The sequence below is a fragment of the Martes martes genome (genome assembly GCF_963455335.1).
Source record: "Martes martes genome assembly, chromosome: 5".
Classification (NCBI taxonomy): Eukaryota; Metazoa; Chordata; class Mammalia; order Carnivora; family Mustelidae; genus Martes; species Martes martes.
The window spans coordinates 117,982,354-118,009,050 of NC_137892.1; the positions used below are offsets into that span (position 1 = coordinate 117,982,354).

The 26,697-nt window shown below is 45.9% G+C and overlaps 1 protein-coding gene across 1 annotated transcript in view; it reads left to right on the forward strand.

Moving 5' to 3' along the window:
• The window catches only part of ADAM19 (ADAM metallopeptidase domain 19), a 79,968-nt gene that overhangs the window by 7,600 nt on the left and 45,671 nt on the right, over nucleotides 1-26,697 (forward strand). The window contains exon 4 of the mRNA XM_080803770.1: nucleotides 24,111-24,189. Coding sequence (XP_080659896.1) covers nucleotides 24,111-24,189 — 79 coding nt within the window. The remainder of the gene's footprint in view (nucleotides 1-24,110; nucleotides 24,190-26,697) is intronic.

Consider the following 26,697-nt stretch of genomic DNA (forward strand, 5'->3'; position numbering starts at 1 on the left):
GGGATGGAATGGAGGACTTTGGCAGCTGACTTACTAGCTCCGGCACAGCGCATGGCAGGAAGTGAAGATTAAAGGAAAACAGCAGAAAGCAGAGAGAGAGGCAGGGTAGAGTGTTGTGGGATTTGATGCCTCGAACACGGGCTGCTCATGTGTTTTGGGTCAGATAAGTCTGAGCTTCTGCCACTAAGAGCCGGTCAGCAGTCTCCTGGCTTCGTCAGGCTGATTCCTCCATCTTCCTAACCTCATTCATCTCGGGTGGCTGCCTGGCTCAGAAATATTTCCACATTGATTTGCTATCGAGCGCAGTTGTATCTTGATCCATGTTATCGAGCAGGTGAGTAGACATAATGCATGGCTGCTCGGCGGCCATTCCCAATCTGCCTGGCCACCCGAGCACTCTCCTTCCTTGGCTGGGGGATGCTGAGGACTCTGGTATTTTCCCACTAACTAGTTCTGCCCCGCAGACCTCCCAGATAAGACTGCATGGCTCAGAGAACTGCCTGCCTCCTCTTGGCAGCCTCTGGAGTCCCCTGGAAGCAGATGAGTAATCAGACACATCACTGCCAAGAAAGGGATGGATAGGGACCTTCCCGTATCCAGAAGGATGGGAATGGCTGCTAAGCTCGGATGGGAGGCAAGAACATAAATTATTCCAAATTTGGGCTTTGGGATACTTGCAAAGGAGGGTGAGTAGTGTTGGTAGTGTGGTAAAAGCATGCCTTAAGCAGCATGTACAGGAATTGGCTTCATCCACATCTTTCCTCTGCCTCCAGAATATGGTGGCCTCCAGGAGGCTGGAAAGGTGGGCATCTCCATCATTTTTGCTGCTTTCCTCCTAACAGTGAAACCACCCCAAGAATGGCTTCCTTTTGTCCCATTTGCGTGGAACAGAATTGGCTGGCTATGTCCCCAGAAGGTGTCGACTCTGCCTGCCTGGGATTTCTCCTTGTGTTGTCTTCCCCTGGTCCTGCAGGGGAGGACCTCTTCTTGTCTCTTCTTGTCGATTTCTCGGGAGCCTGCTTTCGTTTCTTGCGACTCCAGCCCTTTAGCTCCAGGCTGAATGTCCCTCTTGCCACCCGCAGCTAATATGACCTATTTGGCCTCAAGTGGACCCCTTGACCCTTCAGCTTCCTCTGGACGGTCCAAGGGATGGGGGGGATGTCGTGGGCAAATGGGATCCAGGGACTCATTCTTCCCTCATTCTTCATTTTGGAACCTGTGCAAGAGGCCACAGGAAAGTTGAGGAAGAAGATGTCTTAGAAAACACCGGGCGTGACGGTCTTATGCTGTTGGCCATTTGTATGATAGTCGTAGAAACTTTGAATCAGAGAGAGATAGGCAGGCACTTGTCTAAGGTTGCACAGCAAGTAAGTGAGAGAGGTGAGACTAGGATCATTTGTGTTCTTGGCTTGGGTCTGGAAAAAACACCAGTTTAGTTCCTAGCTGTGTAACCTGGATCGACTTGCTAAGATGCATGTCAGCTTAGTGTCCTCATCTATAAAACGAGGGTAGTAAGCTACCGCCTATATAGGGTGTTTGTGAATGAGGCAGTGTGCTCAAGAGAGAGCCTGGTGAGTGAGCAGCAGGGTGCTGAGTTTTACGGTCCCACACTGACAGCTTCTGGAGCAGAGCCCTCCTGTAGCTCTACTGTCTGCTGCTCCACGCAGCCCTTTGGTTTCCCAGCGAGCAGCGGGGAGCTGGATAGGATTCCTGGCCTCCTTGAGCCGGCAGAAGGCAGGAGACTTGACAAAAATGGAAGCAGCCGAGCCAAGCAGTATGACCTCACCAGGTATCCCTGGGGGACGGCTTCCTGCTATTTTTGTCTAAATTGGGCTTTTTGTTTTTGAACATGTGTTAGCAAGCGGAACTCTAACTGCACACGACTTCCTAGTGTGTTTATTTCCCCAAGCCTGTTCATTCATGGTGCTTGTGAGTCCAGAGTCAAAACAGCTCAGGGGTGGGGAGGGGTCGGGGAGCGAGGCTTTTCTGATTTTTTTCAACGTGCTGCGTTAAAGTTTTTGTAATCCCATGATACTTGAGGGGAAGCTAGGCCCTGTGCCAGGTGACTTCTCAAGCTCTGGTTCTGAATTTCCTCAACAGATTCATTCATTGTTATTCGTCCACTACGCATCTATAGCATTGCTGGCCCCGAGTCCCTACTGGGGACCTGGCTGTAAGCAGAACAGTTCTGCCCTTGTGGAGCTTGTACTCTAGTGGCAGGAACAGTAAACAAAAGAACGAAGGGAACTGTGCGATGCCCCAAGACCACAGTGGGGGTGGGGGGACAGGTCAGGAGGGAGGGCCTTTTCAACACAGTGGTCAGGAAAGGCCTTGGTGGTGAATTGGTATTGGAGTCAAGACCTGAAAGAGGTGAGGAAGTGAGCATGTGGAAGACTAAGAGATGACAATTCCAAGGAGAGGCAACAGACAGGTTCAAAGCCCCTGATAGGTTATGAAGGTTCCCTTTCTCCGCAGCTCACCAACCCCCACCCCACCCCATGCCTTTCCCCATATATTGGATTCTCAGGCCTCTCAAGGCAACGGCTGTGGGCAACTGCTTCTGGGACTTGTGAGGGAAGGGAGAGGACATTTCTAATTTATTTTTCATCATCCCGAGGTGTCTGGCCTTCTCCCATCAAGTCAGAGCCGGCGTGCTAATGTGTGGCCCAAAATAGCAGTGAGCAGGCCTTTAATGGAATTCGCACTTGAAGAGATTGCCAAGAATGGTGAGGACGGAGGAGCGGGGGGGTGGGCCAGGAGAGCAGGCACATAGCAAACGGGCCCTCAGCTCAGGAAGCAGACACCCCACATTGTCTTAATTCGATAACATGACGACCAGCAGCCTTTTCTTTCTGTGAAGCAACTCAGGATAAGTGGATGGCGTCCGCATGGGAGACACACACGCTTTATTGAGGGCAGACGAAAAGGAGTGGCGTTCTAGGGCTAATCTTAATATGGCTTTCATGTCTGACAGTCCTAGGTTCAGACTCTAGCTCTGCAACTTACTAGCTGTGTATGATCTTTAAGTCTCAGTTTCCCTATCTGGGATATAAAGATAGTCCGTGCCATGAGCCATGGGGGGATGAAATGAGATGGTGTGTGGAAAGCCAGCACGCTGCCTGGCTTCTAGTCCTACTCAATAAATGACAGCTACTTTTATTTCTTGCTCATGATTTTTTAACTGCGGAAGTAATACATGCTTGTCGTAAAGTAATACATGCTTGTCGTAAAACATGTAGCAATACCAAAATATGGTAAGTAAAAGAGTGAAAGTCTCCCACCCTCAAGAAAAATCCATTGTTAGCAGTTTGGTGGGGATACCCTGGACCTTGTCTGCGTGTGTGAGAACATGCACACAGATACTCGTAAACACAATCCCATAACTGGCAGCTATTTTTGTCGGGGAGGGAGGAGGAGAAACGAAATTATACTATGTATCTTGTTCCATACTTGTTTTTTTAGACTCAACGGTTCATCTGAAGGTAGTATTCTACTCTAATAAAAGTATGTATTATGTTGCTTCACTCAACACGCATACACATAATTTGCAAAGGTTGGTGCAGAGCTGTTATTAGGAGAGCCTTACTTGTGATTGAGGCAGTGTGGTTTGTGGAGTGAGGACTGAACTCAGAGACAGATGATGATGATCAACATGCCAGCTGGCTCTCCTGGATCTCAATGTTCTTCATCTGTAAAATGGGGATTTTGTCCCGGTTGGGCTCTAAGAGATTTTTCTTACATACCTATTTAAAGGACATGGTCTCAGTAGAATAATGGAACAGAACTCCTGACCTCAGGGAGTTTGCTTTTCATTTAGTTTAGAGACATTCAGTTTAGAGACATCCTTGAAACTAGGGCACTGGGATAAAGGCGAATGCCGCAAAACCATGGGCCTTGAGGTTGAGGATGAACTCCTAGCTCAGGATTCACCGCTTAGGCAACATAAACACAAGAAAGGAAATGACAGGGAAGAAATTATAGGCTGCTATTTCCACAAGCCACAAATATTGTTTCTGCTTATAATTTCCCCCATGCCCTGAGGACTGCCTCATCAACCCAGAAGCTGTACTGAACAAAAATTTGTTTGCTGGAGTGAAATGGAATCTTCCTTAGCTATAAGCATCTAGGGAGATGAACACCTCCAGGAAATGTAGGCTCTGGCTCTCTCCTTTCTCCTTTATGTACTTTTTTTCCAAGGAGGGCCCACTGAACTGTTGAATCAGCTTGCAGGATGCTCATTGGACTGCATTACTCAAGGGCAGGATCACTAGGTTACAAGGTCACCTTCAAATGCACGTGAGCAGCTCAACTAGTGGGCACTCTGCCCAGAGGACCTTTGGCCATGCACTTTTCTTTGCTGGTCTCTTGAGCACATTCTGGAACTCTCAATTTCCTTGGTATACTGTCCTTCCTCGAGTCCAAATGATGATAAGATTCAGATTTTGGCTTGGGAAAGAGAGAGATATCTTTTGGTCCCGTTCCACTCACTGTGCTCCAGCCCCGCTAGCGAAAGGGAGATCCTGTTTGCACGAGTCTAGCTAATAAGAATGGACATTTGTTTTTTTGTGTGTGTATGTCTACCTCCAGACCTCATGGAGAACAGTAACTGTCGAGGCAGAATTGGGGCCTTTAGAGGCTCAGTGATTGTAGTGTCCACCATTACTTCTGACGTTTATCTCTCCTCATCTCTCTAATTTCTCATTAGTCCCTCAGAGATTCACTGTGAAGCAGACTGCTTTTGTTGTCCTAGAAGTCAAGAGACAACTTGGAAAATCAACATTCATTCACTGCTAATGGAGTGATCTAGAGCCCTCATTTTCTCCTTTCCCCCCCCAATTCTATTTGAGTTGTATAATACTGGAGGATTGGAGAAGGAGAGAAGATCAGGCAGAAAAGGAGTTTTCAGCAAGACACAGGCTGGATTAGTTACCACCTCTCAGTGTCCCACTTCTCTTGCAAGGAAGCCTGGTGGAAATACGTAGCTGATCCAGAGTAAAATCCCAAATGCACGCAGGCCATGGCGCTCTCTGCTGCATCCACCTCCCCAGCTTCCTCTTGAGGTGGGAGTAGGCTTTAACATCTTATCTTTATCTAGGATAAAGGACTGCTCTGTTTGACCCTCTCTTGTCAGGAGCTTCATTTGTTGTTGGCAAAATTCAATTTCCTGGATCAAAGAGAAGCTTAAGAAAGGCTTAGACGCTATCCCAATGCTCTTGGTAAACCATGCTTCACCGAGTCTCATTGAAATGAGTCAACAGACATATGGATTACATTTCACTTAAAATACACATGGCTTAAGAAATTAGAGGATATCATTCCTTAACTGAGTATTTGGCAGATCTAAAGCATTCAAAATGTTTTTCCAAACTCGGCACGCAGCTGGGCTCCCCATTCCCTGCAGTGGAGATCATGTAACCCAGGGAACCTGGTGCCGAGGAAATGGTTGAGTGGATGGGTGGGGACACCAGAATTTGATGAGAGCTGCCTCTGAGTGCCTGAAATTTACTTCAAACGTTTTCTCAAGCATGGGGAACTGAGTTAACCCTGCTGTGTTGACTCTGAGGCAGGGAATGCGTAAGTGAATACAAATTCCAAGCACTACGCTAGGCACCTTGCCCCAGAGACACCTCGTGGTCCTGTTTGAGATGTAGTTTCCAATTGTAGCTTTGTAGGCTGAGATTGATTTCATCTGCACTCCCCGTGTTGCCAGAACCCCTGGAGTTGAAGACCATATGGACTGCCAGCCAATCGAAGATGATCTTTTTGCAAGCCGAATTCTCTCATAAGCAGGTCTTTATTATTTCCAAATCACTGGAGACATGCTATTGCTGTCTTAGGGGCCATTGCAAAAATTCAGTTTCGGTAATTGAGAGTGCTGCTCTGAAGGGACGTGGCCATACGTTTGCCAGACGAGAGTATGAGGGAGGGTCTAGAATTGAAATAACCCAAATGTGTTGACTCTGAAGGCCAGGAGCATGTAAGCCCGAAATTCCATAATCCATAGGGTAGAACAGGTTCAGGCTTTGGTGCCAGAGAGACCCAGATTTAGTTCCAGGCACTGACACTTCCTGGGTAGGTGTCCTTTGGCAGTCACCTGCCTTGTGAATATTTCTTCATCTGTATTCATAATAATACTCACTCCTTAGTGAGCATGTACTGAGAGCCAGTCACTGCAGAGGCCCGTCAGTACTGTTCTAGGTAATCCTCATGGCAACCCTTCGAAGAGGTGTTATTATTATTCACATTTTATAAACGAGGACACTCAAATGGAAGGAGTTTAAGTAATTTACCCAATGTCAGCCAGAGCCAGGAGTCAAACTCAGATCTACCCGTCTCTTACTATCTTCTACCACATGCATAGAAATTAGATATTAATACCTTCATTGCAGAGTGGGCTAAGTTGGAAAAGGCCGCCCTCCCCAAGATATTCACATTCTAATCACTGGGATGGGAGAATAGGTTACCTTATATGACAAAAAGCAGTCTTTGTGAGTGTGATTAAGTTAAAGATCTTGAGAAGAGATTACCCTGAATTATCTACATGGGTCTTCGGTGAAATCACAGTTATATTTGTAAGAGGGAGCAGAGGGATACTTGATCGTAGACAGGAGGAGGCAGTGCGACCATTGAGGCAGAGACTGGACTGATGTGGCTACAAGCCAGGGAATGCAGGCAGCCACTGGGAGCCTGCTGAGGCAAGGAATGACACCTCCCAGAGGGCATGCAGTCTTGCTGACATGGTGATTTGGGTAGGACTATTGTCATTTTTCTGGCTGCCAGAACCAGGATTTCCTGTTGTTTAAAGCCACTAAGTTTATGTTAATAGACAGCAGCCACAGAAAACAAGTACACCTCATGAGGTTTAGTGGTAATGTCTCAGGATGTGCTCGGTACAATGCCCAGCACATAACAAGCAGGTTTCAATACATGTTAACTTTTATTAATGCAAAAGCAAAAACAAGTATTTTCTGAAATGTCTTGGTGATGCATAGCATTGCATGTGGCCCCTGTGGCTATATCTTCAAGTATGAGGTGACGAGAGAAAAACATATTGAGAAATAGCATGTGTGGTTATCACTCATCAGCATTTCCTAAGTTCCGGTCATGTTCTCGGATACTCCATCTGCCTTCAGGTAGTTTCTGGCTGAGGATGATGGTCACATATTAATAACGATGTCAACAATTATGGTAATCGTAGCTATTACCATGTAGAAGTTGCCTATGTAGCAGGAACTGTTCTGAGGTCCATAGATGGTTCATCTAAGTGAATCCTCACCACAACTCTGAGGCGGAGGTACTTGTATCAGCCTTATGTAGAGGATGAGGACCTTGAGTTATGGAGCAGTGTGACTTGCTCAGGGGCCCCTGCATGGGAAGGGGAGAGCCAGGATGTGAAGCTAGATCTGTTTGACTCTGAAGTCCAGGCTCTTAGCTGGGGCTGTGAACAGGCAGATGCCTTCAGATGCCTTATTCTTGCTTAGTAGGCTCTGTCTTGTTAGAGCTGCCATCACTTCCCCATCCTACCCTCCCGCTTCCCTTTCTTTCTAACTGTCCTAGGCCCTGATTAGTATCCGGACTTCAGTGTGGGATAGTAGTGTCCTCTGGGTAGTATGCACTCAGAGCCTGGCTCCTTGCATCCACTGGCAATGTAAACTTTGGCAAGTCGCTTCACCTCTGTGAATCTGTTTCCTCATCCACTCGGTGGGTCTAGTAATAGTGGCCACCTCGCTGGATATTGTGTGAATTCGATAACGCAATGCTGCTAAAGGATGTGCACAGTGCCTGGTGCACCATGAAAGTGCAATAAATAGTCGCTATTATTTGTATGTTGCAGGGTCGGAAAAACAGTTAAGAATGAAGTAAGAGGGAATTCCCCTGAGTTGGTTTCCAAATGTAATTTGGAAGGGTTGACCTTAAAACCCATGGCCTGAGAGAGGAAAGTCACTCCTGCTCTCCAGCTACGGCCAGTTTGACCTCACTGTATCTCACGAACACAGCTTTGTAAGGCTCTCCGGCCAGCCAAACTGTACGTCTTTTCTGTGCCTGTGGACTCAGTGCCCATCTACTCCCTTGGCAAGGCCCTGAACTGTGCGATAAGGAGACCAGGATGTGTTCGCTGGTTCCGGCTCTCTCTCCTTCCAGGGACCCACAGCCAGGGCCGCCTGTGTAGCCAGGAAGGATGTCCATGGCTTTCTTTTGTCTCGAGCTTATTTCTCCTGGCGGCCCTGCAGCAGGAGCACGGGGTGAAATGAATGGGAGGAAGCTGTCAGCTGGCCTTAGATGGACCATGGTCAGAGCAAAGGGAAGCAGTGCCCTTGGAGGAAGTCAGGATTGATTTCTTAAGTTTGAGGATCCCTTTGCCATCAGGTTGTTTACCTTAAGATAACAACGATCACGGGCTTCCGGTGTGGGAGCATTTACCCCGAACTTGCCATTTTACGTAGGTTACTTTTTTTTTAACCCTTTGTAAGTTTCCATGTAAATTTACTCAAATGGGGTTATACTGTATCCTCAGTTTTATGTGTGTATTTCTTTCACTTAGAAATAGAGCACAGACAGGTGTCAAATCATTTAAAAAATTTTACACCAGAAATTTTTGGAGTGTGTGAAAAGTTTGATAATAAAATACTAGGAAAAAAATTACACACATAAGAGAGTTTCAAAATAAACGAGGTTATGCTCTATATGCTCTGCCGTAGTTGGCTTTTTTATTATTTATCTTTGATATCTTTCCATATTAGCATATTTATAGGTCTGTCTCATTCTTTTTAATGGTGCCATAAGATGCCACTATATGGATGGATCGAAATTTATTAATTTCCCTATTAATGCACAGTTAGGTTTCTAATTTCTTGCTATTACAAATAATGCTGCAGTAATCAGCTGACACATTGTCTTTGAGAACACTTGCAGACATCTCTGTAGGATGGATACCTACAGATAGAGTTGCAAGGTCATTTAGCATATATGTTGAAAATGGTTTAAATTTGCATCAGTTGTACCTCTCACTCCACAGCATCTACCCCCGAAAGGCTGTACCGTTTTGCAGTCAGAGAGCAGAATCTGAGAGCTCATGATAGACACATATCCCTGTAAATTTACAGATGATTTTTTATGCAACAATTCTTAATAGCTGTTTGATGGTACATTGTATGTGTATGCCATAATTAACTTTGAAAATTTCTTACAATGAAAAATTATCAAATGCACACAGAAGTAGAATAAAATAGTGAATCCCCATATATCCACCCTCCAGATTCAGTAATAATAAAGATGTCACCATTAATGTAATTACCCCATATTGATGAGCATTCAGGCTATTTCTTTTCCTCCCCTCCTCCTCCTCCTCCTCCTCCTCCTTCATCATCTTCTTCTTCTTCTTCTCCTCCTCCATTTTTAACAAACAGTGTCAAAGTGAACACCCTTGTATTCTTTGGAAGGTACTTCTAGAGGATCACCTTCTAGGTTTCAATCCCTGGATCAGGGGACTTTACATGGAACACATGGATAAAGGCACATTTACTTTGGCTTCTCTCCAAGTTACATCCTCTAGCCTTGTGGAGAGAACTTGTTTTCATACACTTTCGTCAATGGGTTGATCAATGAGTTGATTTTTGAGCTTGGGGACACTCTTTAAACCCAGCTCTCCTGCCATTTTTAAAAACAGCTTTATTGATCTATAACTCATATGCCAGATAGATTATCCACTCAAAGTATACAATTGAGTGTTTTATAGAGTTGTGTAACTCCACATGTTCTAGTTTTTGAACATTGTATCACTCCAAAAAAGAAGCCATTAGCCGTTTTATGGGTTCAATGTATCCCCCGAACAGGTATGTTGAAGCCCTAACCCCAGGACCTCAGAATGACCTTATTTGAAAATAGAATCATTGTGGATTTAATCAGTTAAGATGAAATCATGCTGGAGAAAGGTGGGCCCCTAATCCAACATGGCTGGTGTCCTTATAAAAGGGGGAGATTTGGCCACAGACATGTGCACAGGAAGAAGGCTGTGTGAAGATTGAGGTCATGCTGCCACAAGCCAAGGACTCTCAGAAGCTGGGAGAGAGGCCTGGAGCAAATCCTTCCCTGGTGCTTTCAGAGGAAGCATGGTTCACCAGCCCCTTGATCTTAGACGTCTAGCCTCCAGAACTGTGAGATAATCAATCTGTTTTTTAAACCATTCAGTTTGTGGTCATGTAGGCAACCCTGACAAACTAATATGAGCAGGCACTCTTCATTCTCCCACACACCCATCAGCAATAGGCAACCACTGACCTACTAATGTCGAGATTTGCCGATTTGGGATATTTCATATAAAAGAGATTATATAATATGTGTGTGTGTGTGTGTGTGTGTGTGTGTGTGTGTGTGTGTCACTGGGCTTCTTCACTTATGGTAATGTTTGTGAGTTGTGTCCATGCTGAATAGCATATATAAGCACTTCATTTCCTGTTGTTATATATTGTCCCATTGTATGGATATACCACATTTTGTTCATTCATTCACCAGTTGATGGATCTGCTGCCTACTAAGCCAGAGCTAACTTGGATCCATTCCCCAAGGTTGATTTCAGCAAACGCTAGTTGAGCACATAGCTGTAAACTCCTACGCTGTGTGCTGTAGGAAGTACATTCAAACGCACCATCCTTGCCCTCTGGCAGTTTGCTCTCTGTGAGACGGAAAACATGCGAGCAGCATAACTCAAGGCAAATTACAAATTTAATAACAGAGTTGAAAGTACAGGGCTGAGGAGGCAGGTGGGAATAGAGACTTTCTGGTTGGGGATAGAGAAAGCTTCCCTAAGGACAGTCACTTGGAGCTCTGTCTTGCAGGAGCAAGGTGGGGAGGCTGTTTTTTGTCTTTTATATTGAAGTATAATTGATGTACAATAGCCTATTAGTTTCAGGGGTACATGATCTGATATTTTTATACATTATGAAATGATCCCCAGGATAAATTTAGTTACTATCTCTCACCATGCAAAGTTATTATAGTATCGTTGACTATATTCCCTATGCTGTGCATGACAACCCCGTGACTTATTTTATAACTGAAAGTTTATACCTCTTCATCCCCTTCGCCTATTTCAAGCCCCCCTCCCTCCAATAACCAAGTTTGTTTCCTGTTATCTATGAATCTATTTCTTTTTTTCGCTTTTAGGTTCCACATGAAAGTGAAGTCACACGTTATTTGTCTTTCTCTGTTTGACTTATTTCACTTAGCATTTTACCTTCTAGGTTTGTCCAAAGGAAGGGAAGCTTTGGATGAGGGAGGGAGGAGAGGTGAGTGGAAGAATGAGAAAGGAATTCAAACTGAGAAATTAATATATAAATATTTGGTCTGGATCAAGGGGAGCCAAAGCTGTACTGCTAATAATCTCTTAGGAATTCAGTATTCCAACTAGCCAAATCATTTTAATTCAGAAGGGTATTATGTAGGGAATAGGGAAGGGCTTTATTTTTCCTTCCACATCTTGCTACCCAAAGATTTCCGTGCCTTGAAGCTCAATTTTTTAGTCTCTCTTATTGTTGACTTTGAGTAGGGCTTTCTTCCCTCAGGTAAAACCATGTGATCAGGGAGGTAGGTGGGGTACTTACAGGAAAGATGTTTGAGGTACACTCTTAAGTTAGGCTGTATTTTTTTCACACATGGGATGAGAAGAAGCTTTTCCCCTAGGCCTCTCCAATGAAGGAAAATCAGGTTGAGTCAAGTAGATAGAGCTATACCTAGTGGATGGAGCCATGGACTGAGGGGCTGAGCCTAAGACAGAAGTGGCTTCTTCCCAACATAGGGATGGGGGAAAGCCTCTTAAGAAATGGGGCATGGTGGGCGGGATGCAGATGGATGTGAGGATGTATTTTGGACTTGGGATAAGTGTGGAAGTTCCACTTTCAAGACTTCTATTTTCTCCCTAGCTTCCAGGATGCATCTAGGCTCTTCATCTAGACTCTCTAGAAGTTGGAGGATATTTCCACTCCCCAGCCTTTGTGCTTGGGCAATGAAGCATGAGTATCCCAAGAAAAATCTAAGGGAAGAGGGGGTCAATACTGGAGCCTCTGGATGGGTTCTGTCCTGAGAATGAAATTGCATTTACACTTCACCCAGGAAATACTTTGATTTTAAGACAATGAGCTTACTCTTTCTCTGTGTGGAACTTAGTGCCATACACGGACCTTTAGCTGACACCTTAATACTAAATAAATGGGCCCTTGGGCACTGTGGCGCAGGTTGTAGGTCTTGCTCAGATTCAGCTAAGGGGAGACTTTAGGTCAGGGAATCCCTGGCTCTTTTTTTTTTCTTTTCTTTTTTTTTTTTAAGTAAGCTCCGTGCCCAACATGGGGCTTGAACTCGTGACCCTGAGATCAAGAATTGCAAGCTCTACCAACTGAGCCAACCAGGCACCCCAAATCATTGGCTTTTCTGATGAGAGTTTCTATTGTACTGGGCTTGAGCTCTAGGCTACTCACTGGGAGCTCTTAATTTCTTGTCTTTCCTTCCTTCTCTTCCTTCATTTAACAAATATTGTGAGTGCCAGCCATGTGGCAGGTGTTAGGCTAGGTCGTGGGTGTTCCCAGGAGAGCAGTGGTAAGCAAAACACAGTCTCTGCTATCACGGGGCTTAGAGCTTAGTGGAGGAAATAGGGAATCAAATTATTACAGAACAAGGTAGGGCTGTCGTGGAGGAAGTGGAGGGCACTGTGGGACCTGGGGAAGGGGAACAAACATACTGTGAACTGGGGAGAAGGGATGGCTTCTGGGAGGAAGTGAAGTAAGGAAGAAGTAGGGTTGGGGGGAGGAGGGTGTGATAGAGTTGGCATAGTCAAACTGCACAAGTGGCAGAAACAAAGGTCCAACAGCAAGATTACCATGTGGAGATGTAAAGAAGTTCTTTGTGGTTAGAGCAGAGAGGGAGGGGACTGGAGGAGGCGGTGAGGGAAGACGTTGGTTAGGTAGATAAGGGTGAATCCTTGCAGGGCCTCAAAGGCTTCTTAAGGGCAACGGGGAACTATAGAGTATTTTGAAACGTAGGTAGTAATAGCATCCAAAATGCATTTGAGAAGGATTACTTCAGCTGAAGTGTAGGAGGGATTCGAAGGGGCAAGACGAGGGAAGTTCTAAGACACATTCAAAAGTTTTATTATCATCTGAGTGAGAAATTATGGTGGTCGAATTTAGGGAAGAGGTAGCTGATGTGGAGAGAAGGGGATGCATTACAGAGGTGTTTACAGAGGGGAGTCATGGAGACTGGGAAATGCGTTGACTCTGGGCTGAGGGAGGGGATGGATTCCAGGGCCAATCTGAGTGTCCTGCCTGAGTAGGTAGCAGGACAAGGCTGCCAGTCCCTGGGTTTGTCCTTAGCTTGTGCTGGGACCTCAGACAAGCCACTTCTTTTTTTCAGGTTTTTAGTTTTCTCATTAGATGAAAACAATAAGCCCCAGTCACCAACCTTGTGGGATCATGGTGGGGATCCGCAAATAAAATCTAAGTGTAAAGTAGTGTCCTGTTCTCTTTCCATGACCGTAAAAGGCTGGGCAGAAGCAACGTCTGTCCTTGCCCTGGTTATCTTTGTAATTTGGGCTTTTACATAGTTTTCCCCCCTTATCTTAATTCTAAGCACTTAATCACCCAGGAACTGGTGAGACCTCTGCCTATTCTAGCAGCTGAGGCCTAACTGGGGGCCTTTCTGGGGGTTCTCAAACCCGCTTTTGTTGAAAACAATGATATCATTGAGTGGGTGGAGCTGGGCCAGGCTTTCCTCAGCCGGTTTAAGGAGAAATAGGGTCTTTATGACTTCTGTACTTATGGCTCTTTTCCAGTCCTTTCCATAGCTCCCATGTGCCCCACTGCCCCCTTTCCTTCTTTCTCCCTGAGGTTACAGATTTGTGGAAAACTGGCAGCCTCCACATTTTCTCCTCTTGCATCAGTCTCCCCGGAGAGAGGTCCACATGGGCCAAAGGGGCTATAATGGCTGCATTATATCAGGCATGGTTCTTTTTCCAAGCCCCCTCCTCCCCTGAAAAGAAAGGCAAGTCATGGGAAGGGATTCTTTTGGAAGGGAGGCTGGAATGCTAGGGAAAGAGGTGATCTAAGTGTTGGGAGAGATAGCAGGCTTCTTGTATTCTAGAAGCTCTTTATCTCTTGAGTTCTTGGTGCTAAATTTGGGGCTTGGGTAAGGGTGCAAAGACTGAACTGGCCTTTCAATTATGTGGTGGGGGGAATACGGCTGGGGTCGGGAAAGCAGAAATGTTGAATAAGGACCCTTAGTTCCTATTCCTTTACTCCACTCTTCCTCTCTGTCCTCAACACACACTCACTCACGCACGTGGACGGACAGACACACACATGTGCATACACAGACACACAGACACACCGACACACACACACACACACACACACACACACACACAGTTGCATAAGCACCCTTCCTCCATAGATGTGTAGGCAGCTTGTTAGGGGTACTTGGAAGCTGGTTGCCTAATGGCTTTGCAGCAATTCCAGGAAGGAAGGAAGATAGGCTGTTTAACAGTGACTTGGCCTCCAGCGACCAGATGGTCATACCCACCTTCTGTGTGGTCTGTTCGTGTTTGCCAAGTGCTTTCATAGCTGACCTTGTAGGAAAGGAAAAATCATTTTCCCTCTACCTTTCTAAGTTCTTGGCTGGGAACCCTGTAACAAAAGACAGATTAACGAGAAAAACAAACAGAAGTTTATTAACATGTGTACATAAGAGATACCCAGGGAAAAAAGAGCAGTAACTCCAAGAGTTAGAATTCAGGCTTATGTAGCATCTTTCCCAAAGAACAATAAATCTGTAGAGAAATGACAGGACAGAGGAAAGCAGTTAGGCTCCCAAAGATGGTAAAATGTGGAGAGGTAGATATATGGGGAACTAATGGGAGGCAGAAGAAGCTAGTCAGTAAAAAAGCTGAAGTTGTCTCTGGTGATTAACTTTTGTCCTTCCTGGTAGAGAGGGGAGGAGGGACGCCTTTGAAGTTTTGTCCTACTTTTAGGGAAATAGGAGGAGGACAGAGAGGTTTTGTGTTTTTGTTTGGTTGGATTGATTTTGGTTTTTTGTTTGTTTGTTTTTGTTTTTGTTTTGTATCTGCTTCTTCTCAGTCACCTTCAGTGCAAACCAATCCTTGTGCTAAAGTGGCATATTTGTTGAGTGGCCCATTCTGCCCCACTTCTGCCTCCTCTGATCTTCGTGATGGGAGATGCAGGTGCTGGGTGGAGGACAGAAAACCTGTGCTTGCTTCACTCACATCCCCTAGTCTCCTGGCCCAGTGCTCAGCACACCACTGGCCTCAGTCAATATTTGTGGAATGAGTAAATGGGTTTACAGATGCAGAGCCTGAGGCTCAGAAGAGGTTCTGCCGCTTGGCGGATGACCCAGAGCAAATACAGAATGAATTCAAGTGCGGAGGAATTGGGTCTTGCTGGGGCTGGGTGCCCTGCAGTTTTCACGGTATGATGCTGTTCAATAAACAGTTAATGATGAGCCTACACAAACGTCCTTCCTTCCTTCCTCTCTACCTCCTGGGAGTGTCTGAACGACCAACTTTAGGATTACCTGCCACTGGACTTTAGCTTGCTTTTGTTTATTGAGACTGATGGGTTCAGAAGCGAAATACAACTATGTGATGTTGGGTGAGCTGCTTTTGCTCATTCTCAACTTCTATAAAAGTGGATTGAGGGGAAGTATTAGACAGAGAGGATGCCAAATAAAATGCTTTTGTTGCAGTCAACTCTGCCATTTGTATCCTGATTCTCCCCACCCACCCCCCCCCACACCCCAGATACTTTATGGAAACCATAGAGAATGTGTTGGGAAAAGAATCTGAAGAACTAGGACTCAAAAAGGACAGGGTCTAGGAATTCATAGGCAGCCTTTTCAGGTTCCACCACTGGGGTGACTCTGCTCCAGCCATTTTCACCAGATGTCACCCACCATGGAATTCGGTGAAGTAAGACCTGATTGTACTGGCTTGTCACTATTGACCCCAGGTGCGGTCAGTATGCAGTGAGAGGAGAACACTTGTCTCAAGGCAGATCAGGGCAATCTTCTGCCAAGAAGGTGGCAGGGATGCTGGAGGCTGGGATGATAGCTGTCTGCTGTGATCGAGGGCTTTCCAACATCTGACCTTCTTGACTGTGCCAGAGCTGTGATTTAGGAGACTAGGAAACACGGGATGAGGTTTTTCAAAGTTACTGGGATATTCAGTCAGGGTCTGAAAGGGACCAAGCACACATTTAGGGCAGGTTGGTTTGTGGTCTTCACCCATGTGCTTTTTGTTTGTTTGTTTGTTTTTTGTAGGATGGTCCCCTATCTCCCTTTTTCCTAGCATATTCTCAGAGGCCCAGTGATCTTAGAGGTTCCTTTTCTTCACTTAACGTTTTGTCTTAATCACAAAGTATATCTCTACAGTATGCCTGTTGCATACTGTAGAGTATGCAACTCTTTGGCCTCGCCCTTCAGGTTGATCTGTTAAATGGGCACTATGGTTATTTATCAAAATTTGGTATTTAGGGATGCACGGGTGCCTCAGTGGGTTAAGCGTCTGCCTTCAGCTCAGGTCATGATCCCAGGGTGCTGGGATTGAATCCCTCATTGGGCTCTCTGCTCAGCAGGAAGGCAGCTTCTCCCTCTGCCTGCTGCTCCCTCTGCTTGTGCTCATACTCACTCGCTCGCTCGCTCTCGCAAATAAATAAATAAAATCTTTTAAAAATTTTGGTTGTTAGAGAGGCAGCTATCTTACAATGTTTTCATTTTTAGATTTTTCTAAGAAATAGTGATAGTGCCCCATTTCCTTTAATGGTGGTGGTGGTGGTGGTGGTGGTGGTGGTTCCTCTTCTTCTTCCTCTTTTCCTTCACCTTCTCCTCCTCCTTCTTTTTCTTTCTTTAACAGTCCAATAAATACTCATAATGGGCTTTTCAGCACACTGTAGAACAAATTTGTAAACTCTTGGGTGAGCCATTTTGAGGTCCCTTACCTCAGGTTCCTGACAGTTAAGCTCCCCGATCCCAAGAAATCAGCCCTGTTTGCACAGAGAGGTTACTCATTTTTGTGGAGTTAGCCAGGAGAGAGGCATGAAGAGGATTAAGTAAAGACCCTGCTGGTCAAAGGAGTAAACAGTGCTCGTCTAAACATCCTCTGGTATATAAAAGCAAAACATAGGACCAGGAGCTGGTCGGAAGGATGCCAGGTCTTGTGCGGACTGGGAGAAGATGTAATGAGAAGCAGTTGGTGAAAAGGAGTGTTGACTTAATGCATTGTTTGGAAACTTCCTTAATAAAAGGTTAAAGAAAACATGCCATGTAGCTTCGGCCTCTTGCCAGGGTTATGGGTGGCGCCATCTTGCCTCAAAGTGTTGCTTCTGGGGCTGGTCTTCTGGCAGGAATGATACTTGTTCAAGGAAGTCCTTGGGATAGGAGGAGATCCCCACTCTTTAGATTAGGACCAATGTTTAAAGTTCCTCTTTCCTTGGTCTTTCTGTTCCCTCCAAAAGGAACGCTTCTGCCTGGGGGCCCCTGGGCTTGTCCATCCTTATTTGGAGTTAGGGCCATCCATGCCTTTGGCTTGTTGGTTTGTTTCCATTCCTCTGGAGTCAGAGGTGGAATGAGCATTGGTTTGGAAATCTTGGTTCTGAAACTGCTGTCTCTTCTCCCCTTTACTTTCTCCTTCGAAAACAAAAGAAAACAATACTTACTGAATTTGTTTTTTGTTCCAAATATGGGCAAACATTGGCCACTACATTAGAATAGCTCTCTGCTTTTCAAAAATCCTTCCAGTGCCTCCCTGTCCTGGACTATTTCTGCTTGATTGAAAGGGGGAACTAAGGCCGAGTAGCTTGTGATAGGCATAATGTCCCCTAGCTAGTTAAAAAATTTTAACACCCAGGGGTGCCTTGGTGGCTTAGTTGGTTGAGCATCTGACTTTTGATCTCAGCTCAGGTCTTGATCTCAGGGTTGTGAGTTCAAGCCCTGTGTTGGCATGGAGCCTACTTAAAAAAAAAAAAAAAATTAAGCCCCATAAAGAAAGAGACTAGTATTATGAACCCTCAGATACCCATTTTCTGGATTTACCAATTATCAAGGTCTTGCCACATGTGCACCTAGCTATTCCTGGAGAAAATTATAACAATGATTTGTAGAACAGAAATACTTTATGCTTTACAAAGAGTTCTTTCATAGTTGTTGATTTTACTTGACAAAATTTCATAGGCTTTTGACAGCAACCCTGTTAAGTAGACTCTAAAATTCTTCCTATTTTATAGATGAGAACAGAGGCACAGAGAGGTTAACTGACTTGTCCAAGCTCCCCCGAACTTGAAGTGTCAGAGCTAGTGCTCAAATGTCATTTTCTCACTTGATCCTTTCAGCGATGCTGTGAGGTAGTAATTATTACTCTGTTCTTTTTGGTTGGATTTTGGTCAGCTAAACCACAGAGGTGGTTTAGATGGCTCAAGTTCCTTTGGTCAATGACAGTTAAAATGCTGATTAACACTTGTCAAAGTTTGATTTATCTCATTCATGGGGAGCCAGAAAGATGTTAAAACTGGTTTAAAAGTTGGATAAGGGTAATATATACATAGTCATGTTTTTTTTTTAATAGTGAAAAAATGAATGTTGAGATAAGATCGCTAAGTTAGATCTAAAACTGGTTAATACTGATGAAGTTCTAGAACCTGCGTGAGGTTCGGTGGGCTGAGGTCCGGAGCCGATGACCAAGAAAGAATTCTTGAGACATCTTTGGTGCAAAATGGTGGTTTATTAAAGCACGGGGACAGGACCCGTGGGCAGGAAGAGCTGCTGCCCCGGGTTGTGAGGGATGGCAGGTTATGTACCCTGCGGTTGGGGGAAGGTGAGGGAAATGGAGGTTTCAACGGAGCTTTCATATGCTAAAGGAGGCCTCCAAGGCACAGGGATACCAGAGGCTTGATCAATGTTGTCTTTTGGCAAGCCATTAACATCCAGATTGTTGGGAGATTCCTGGTGTAATGTCATAATCCTGCTATCAAGCATCTTTGTTAGTGAGATTTAGGTATAGAAGAAACTTAACTTCCTTCTACCCCAGCCTCCTTCAGTTTTGTTTATGGAGGGGAGGGTAACATTAAGGCTTGAGGAACTGAGTCATTTGCCTCTGGAAATTGTGCTATTGATAATGTAACTTCTTTGTTAAACCAAGGGAGACTCCTCTCTTGTGGGATTGTGATCTCAGCAAGTTAACTATTTGTTTTGGCAGTCAGGGGTACCTGAGGAATGCCACACACATCACCGAGGGGAGCGGATGGAGAGGGGGTGCAAGGTGCCAGCTTTTGCTTTGTCCTCAGCCAGCCTCCCGCTCCCTCATCAATACCATTTTACGGAAATGTAACCACAACCTTTGGAGTCATCTTTTCTACTGGGTGGAAATTATTTGCATCTCTATCGTACCTTATTAGCCTTTGAGAAGTTAACATCTCTTCTTAAAGAGCTGTAGGAGAGCAGCCTTAATTAACTAGTCTTTCAAAGCTAAGTACCCCCTCCCTCCCATGGAGTCTGAAGACCCTTAGCCTGGCCTCTCTGAGCCTTTCAGCTCCACGAAATTGAAAGCAACTGTGGTCATCTTTGGCCTCATTTTTAGGGTTTCAAAGGACAGTCATCTAGAGAGCAGTGCTGCTGGTGCTTAAACCAAAGCTTTCGGAGCCTAGACTTGCCCTCTGTGCTGGGCTGGTATCATCTTCTGGTTTGGAGGGGTGATCAAGAGCCTAAAAATGGGAAAAAGAGTTTAAAATGTTAACATGGATCCAGTGGAGCAGGAGAATTCTCAGAGCCTGGAAATGCATCACCTGGAAAAACTATTACAAATGCAGATTTCTCAGTTCTTCTCTGGAGAATATAATTCTCAGTGGGGCCGGTATGGGGCCTGGGATTTTATAGTTTTTCACAGTGCTTCCGGGTGTTGTGCAGTTCCTGGTCTAAGTCCCCTGACAACAGCATTGAGAGTGTGAGCGAGGAATGACAGAGGCTTGCATTACCATCAGCATATGGGTGGACAGTGTGAGGATCCTTCAGGGCAAATGAGAGGCCAGCAAGGCTGTACCTCCCCAGTGTTTAAGCGCCAGGATACTCTTGACAGACCTAGAAGGAGCACGCTCTGGGGGCATGAGGTGTCCATGAAACTAACCACTGTGGGATGAGCTAAGTAATGTTGACCTGTGCCGAGCAAGACTGCATAGGTTGTTATCACTTTGTCTTCACCGCGTGCTTATCTCAAGCAGAGGAAGGAGGGTTGAGCTCTGAGAAGCTGTTTTTTTGAGCCCTGCTGCCTCTCTCCCCAGAGGGAGTTTTAGAGATTGAAGTTGGGAGAGGCCTTTGAAATGTGTCTGATAGCGAATAGAATCTTCGTTAAAGGGATTGTTCTGGTTTTGAAGGTGCTGAGCCTCTGGGGAGAGGGGTCAGGGCTGTTTCAGACTGCAGTGTACTTTTGGGGTCTGGCTATGCCTCCGCATAAGGCTCCGGCCGCCTCCAGACAGCTCTGTTGTCTTTCCCTGGAGAACAATCTTATGTCTAGTATTTGGGGGGCAGCTTCTTTTCCCAGGTGGGATTCGGAAGATGCAGGTTTTGCTGGAGGACATAGGATCCGAGCAGTTTGGTTTTTGCCCCAAGTGAGCATTTCCGTGGTGGCTTCTCTTAGCACTAGGATACCATCTCTGCCTGCCTTGTGGGCTTGTGAGCCTGGAGGGTGTGTGTATGCAGCGGGAAGGGGGTGGGGGGAGCATGTCATAGAAACTGCTTTTCCATCAAAGCCAGAAAAAGGAGGGGGTGGGGTGGGAAATCTTGGACAGTCCTTCTCCCTTCCTGGACGCACTTCACTCACAACTTGTTTCCTGAAAATCCTAATACACTCCAGTGGTGAGAGATGGCTTCCTGCTGAGCTGCTGAGCCAGCCCCTTGTCAGGGAGGAGATGAGAACAAGATGTGGCCGAAGAAGGGGCAGATGGGCCAAGCTGGGCTGCTCATTGGCTCCCTAGCCCCCTCTCTGAGTCCCAAGAGCACTGCCAGGGTACCACCTGGACACACAGGCATAGGCGGGCCTGGCTAGGGCTGTGGGGAGGATATGAAAGTGGTGTTTTGTCTCTCAGTAAAATTGCATGGATGGTGGTGATGAAACGTGACCCTTTTGCTTCTGGAAAGAAGGACCTTGGCCAACACTGGCAATCCCATTTGGGGGAGGGGTTGTTGTTTCAAAAAACTGGCTTTGAAGTCCTTATGTATTCATCCTCTTTCTCCTGCCCCGTGCTTTGCTTACCCATGTTTTTCTCTGCATATATGCACATCCAATCGCTCATGACATTTTTGTGACATCCCGTATGTCCTCAAGGCTGCTAGCGTTATCATCAAATTGTGGTCTGGACACTGGTTCCTGGAAGTGTTTTAGTTTTATGCTTCCACTTTCTAAGAAAAAACAGAGCAGAAAAGTGCTTAAAAAGTATGGTCAGGGCCAACAGCCCTGGGCCTGAAACCTGGCCCTGACATTGTGCCGGGAGAACTTGGACAAGTTAAGTGTGGAGTTTCCAGGGTGCTCAGTCACCCAGTGGGGAAAGGATTAGGACCTACCTCAGGGGTCTATTATACGTGGGTGTGTTCAATGGTTTAACACTTAAATATGTGTGAACTGTTTTGATGGAACTTTTCTAGGTTTTTCAGGTTCAGAATGATCCAGGATGTGGTAGAGGCAGGAAGATGATGGGGGTTTGGGGAGTGAGACACTTTGATATTTCTAAGGTGTGCCTACCTTAAAAGTTAACTCACTAACTTCTGGTCTAGGGTGGTGCTTCTGCATCAAAAACACTTCAGGCGTTATTACAAAGGATGGCTGAGTTTCTGTCTGCCCCAGTACATCCGGTGGGGCCTAGCAATCTACATTTTTTTATTTTATTTTATTTTATTTTTAAACATTTCTGATCATATCCTTGGACATGCACATGAAATCTTTTTTTTTTTTTTAACAGTGACAGACATTTTTTTAAAGACTTTATTTATTTGACAGAGAGAGAGATAGAATCACAAGTAGGCAGAGCAGCAGGCAGAGAGAGAGGGAGAAAAGCAGGCTCCCCGCTGAGCAGAGAGCCCAATGTGGGGCTCGATCCCAGGACCCTGAGATCACGACCCAAGTCGAAGGCAGAGGCTTAACCCACTGAGCCACCCAGGCACCCCGCAATCTACATTTTTAACTAATTCCTAGACAATGCTGCCACTGCTGGTCCTGAAACGGCTGTTAGGCAGAAAAAGAAGCAGATCATTCCATGTGGATTCAGAAGACAGAATGAGGCCAGTGGGCGCCAGTTACAGAGAGATTCTATGTAAGAACTTTCTCTGACTGCTAAATGGGTTCCGAAATGGAGTGGGGGCTCTCATGAGCTCCGTGTCGCTGGAGATGTCCAGTAGTGAATGGCCATCTGGCAGATTCCCACCCAAGTAGAAGGTTCATTCATCCATTCATCCACTAATTCACAGAGTAAACTTGTATTGCCTGCTGGGAGGTGCTGGGAGGTGGGGAGAAGCCTTGAACAAAGCACCTGTACCCTTGTTCTCAGGGAACCCACAGTCCAATGAGTTTGGCTAAATGATTACAAAAGCCCCTTTTAACCCTGAGGCTCTGAGAGTCCTATGATGAGATCCTCAGAATAAGAAGCTACAGAACGATGCTTACCCTGCTGAAGACATGGCCAGGGACTGACAAGAATGTGGCCATCTCTGAGGTTCAATCTGGAATGTTCTCTTCGGAGCATCTTCATGTGACTGAATCAATGATTCTCCCGTCCTAAGACTCAAAAAGAGGTTAAAAATGTATTTGCCAGGAGTGCATTTCCTGTGAGAAAATTCAGATCTCCCACTGGCACTGGGATAGACCATTAAACTCTGAACCCATGACTAGCTGTCCATAATGCTGTCTGTGAAAGCAGACCTGGGAAATGGGGTTGTGAGAATGAGCTAATTGCTTTTTCACCTCTCTCAAGTGATCAGCTGGAGGATTAATGGCTGGGGACAGTTAGGGGGAAAGAGGTACATTCCATCTGTTTTTCTGGGTTCTTCTGTCATTAGTCCTGGTGGAAGCAATGATGATGATTGCTGACCTTTACTGAGCTCATTCTGTGAGTCTAGGCTTGCCATTAAGCTCTCTTCACACATTTTCACTTAATTCTTTTTTTTGTTAGACTCCCAATTTCTCTTCTCTTAGGGACCTTAGACACCTCTTTGCCCCTGGACTTCAACTTTCTATAGATGCATTTTGCTTTTAATGTGGCTGAGCTAGTTGAAACCTCCACTTGGCTCTTTTATTTTTCTTTAAACTTTTAGAGAAATTCTAGGAACCTTGTTTGGTGTTGCCTTGCCTTTGCTGAGAGATTCTTAGCCTCAGCCTCAAGGGGTCTGTGGCAAGGGAGAAACCAATGTCCAATTTTAGAAAAGAAAAGGAAAAAAAACCAGAATTGTCTGTAAGGGTAATGCACAGAAGAAGCAGGTCTCAAGAAATCTGAGCCACTAGGTCTCAGAAAAGGCAGGCAAAGGCCGTGCTGGAAAGTCACGCAGCGGGAACAAAGGAACAGATAAATGACTCCCATCTGGTTGGTTTTTGCAACGTCATTCCATTGGCTTAGCTTGGATCATGGGCCACCGTTGGCCAGGGCCAGGTGGGACACTAAAACATGCAACAGGAAAGAGTTTCCCTGAAAGAAAAACTGGCATGCTGACACTGAAAGCTGGTGGGTGCCGTGCTAACATTACCAATGTAGATCCCAGATCCGAGTCCACGGACCTTGGGAAGTTCTGAGGATGTGATCGCGTGTGTATATTCTAGGTTGCAGAGAAAGTTGCAATGCCGCTTTAGCTTTGTCTGCTTCATCTGGTTGTGTCCAAACTAGGTGATGAACCCACTGAATACAAACTAATCCCCTTCCTCCTGGTTTTCTTTTTGTTCCTGAGGCCCTTATGGCGGCTTATTTTCTTGTGCTAGGAGAAGCTTGGGTGGTTCTTCCTGGGTCATTGAGAATGGCTGGCCGCTGTTTCCAGGAGGGCAGAGGCCATCACCTAAAGAGACAAAAGTCTGTGTTTATTCTTTGCAGGTACCTTTTTGCTCCAGCCTACACGGAAACCCATTACACTCCAAGTGGCAGCCCTCAGACCACCAGGCTGAAATCTGAGGTAAGTTCAGGTCAACAGAGATCTGCAGTTGGCCTATCCTCGTCCCACCCCTGGGGAGTGAGGAGATGCATGGTGGAGACAGATCCCCCTCTGAAGGGTTTCTTTGCCCTGACCTAAGACCAAGGGCGTGAGCAGGAGAAGCATTCTGTGAATTTATTGTCTCATAAGGCCGCCCTCTTCTCTGCTGGCTAAAATGGTCAGACGAACAATAGTTTAGGCAATTGTGTCTGATTAAAATTGGTATAAATCATTACGAAGCATACATTTTCTTTGTTGGGTGTTAATCACCCACATATTAACAAAAGTGTAAGTGAAAGAAATGAGTTACCAGGGATCCTGCCGTGTCACTTCATTAGATGTTTAATTGATCCTTTCCCATATGGATGGATAAGGTTTTGTAGTCTGCTTTCTCAGTGTGATTTCAGGTTATGCAGAGTTTCTTGTTTCACTGCCACGTTCATATTGGATTTTTTTTTTTCTCTCAAAGGTGTTATTGAGTTCAGATATTTGCACAAAGATTTGCCACTTAAAAAACGGTCTTTCAGGGGCGCCTGGGTGGCTCAGTTGGTTAAGCATCCAACTCTTGATTTCAGCTCAGGTCATGATCTCAGGGTCCTGGGATTGAGCCCCGAGTTGGGCTCCGCACTCAACTTGGAGTCTGCTTGTCCTTCTCCCTCCTCCTGCTGGACTCTCTCAAATAAATAAATAAGTAAAATCTGTTAAAAAAAAAAAAAAAAGTCTGTCAAATCGTTTGTCAGATGGATGCATTTTAGTGTGCTTCACCGCACCCCACTGGTGGGCATTTAAGGTAGTGAACTGTACCCATTTCATGGTTTGCTGACTTTTCCTACCAGGGAACCGTTAGTGTTGGCGGAATTGGAGCAGTGGTTCTTAGCTAGGAGTAATTTTGCCTAAATCATCTCTTTTACTTAAACTTTTGTTAACGTGTGGGTAACGACCATAATGCAAAGAAAATAGGTTTCATGTTGACTAGGTGAATTTTTTTTTTTAAAGATTTTATTTATTTATTTGACAGACAGATCACAAGTAGGCAGAGAGGCAGGCAGAGAGAGAAGGGAGGAAGCAGGCTCCCCACTGAGCAGAGAGCCCGATGCGGGGCTCGATCCCAGGATGCTGGGATCATGACCTGAGCCGAAGGCAGCGGCTTTAACCCACTGAGCCACCCAGGCGCCCCGACTAGGTGAATTTTAACCAGATGCAGTTACCAAAAAATATTCTATTTGTTTGGTTGACCATTTCAGCCAGCAAAGGAGGGGACACTTGGCGGTGTCTGGAGACGGTTTTGACTATCACAACTGGGAGGTGGATGCTACTGGCATCTGGTGGATAGAAGCCAGAAAAGCCACTAAGTGTCCTATAATGCATAAGGTGGCCCCTCCACAACAGAGAGTTATGCGGCCCCAAATGTCAACAGTGCCCAAGATGAGAAACTCTGGATTAGAGTGAACTTTCTCAGTATGTGCAGATGAGATAGGGTGAGGGAGGGAAGATGGAGTCCAGCAGGAGCAGCAGTGGTCTTTGCCTTTGGGGCAGGACATCATGGACGTTGGTGTCATGCAGATGCGGAGTGTGGCGTATAGGGCAACAGGATAGGCCCCTTAGCCTCAGTGTTCTTCTGGAAGCTTCTCGTGGAATCAGAGGTTTCTCCATGGCCCATATTTAAAATATCTCTGCTGGAGCACAGATGTCCAGAAGACAATGACAGCCACTCTCCGTCAGTAAAAGCTCAGATTAGTTTATCAGATTAGCCTTGAATGGGGAAAGGGACCCAGGACTGCTAAGTTTTGACAGATCTGAGAGGCTGGCAGCATAGCGAGCAGGTAGCTGAGGAGCTGTGTTCCATCAATGCTGTCTTCTTCACCAAGACCTTTCTGGAGGGAGGAGGAGTTGGCAGTGTGGCCAGTACCCAGGGCAGGCAAGTTGGCCTTGTCTTCTCATCTCTGGGGAGGCCCCCCAGGCGTGGCTTCTCACCTTCTTCAGTGCCCCTTGGTCGAAAGTCCCTCCATTATGGAGACCTCCGCTCTCTGCCTCCAGGGAGACAGGGAGGAAGCAGGCATGCCTCGAAAGCCCCAGGACCTCACCAAGCACTGTCCTCTGAGTTTGGCTTTGGCACTTCTCCACCCGCAGCTCAAGAATGGGTCTCAGTGCACAAGTTTGCCATGAGCTCATACTTCCTGCTGTGAAAGCCCCCTTGGGTGGCCCCCTCAGGCCGAGAAGCTGAGAAGGAATGCGGTGACTTCATGACTGTTCATTTGCTTGTTTTTTGTGCGCTCAGCGTCAGGCTGAGAGACACTGTGAGGGCCTTTCAGAAACTAAGGAGTGGAAGAGAACTTCCCCTCACCCCCAGAACACCCCTCCTTCCTGAAGGTCCCGTTGACCGAAGCACATGCTAGCTGCAGTGTGGGACAACCCATTATTTTCGTACATCCCTCCTACTGGACTCTGGCAAAGCTCCCATCCAGCCCCATGGAACTCCTACTCCGCTTT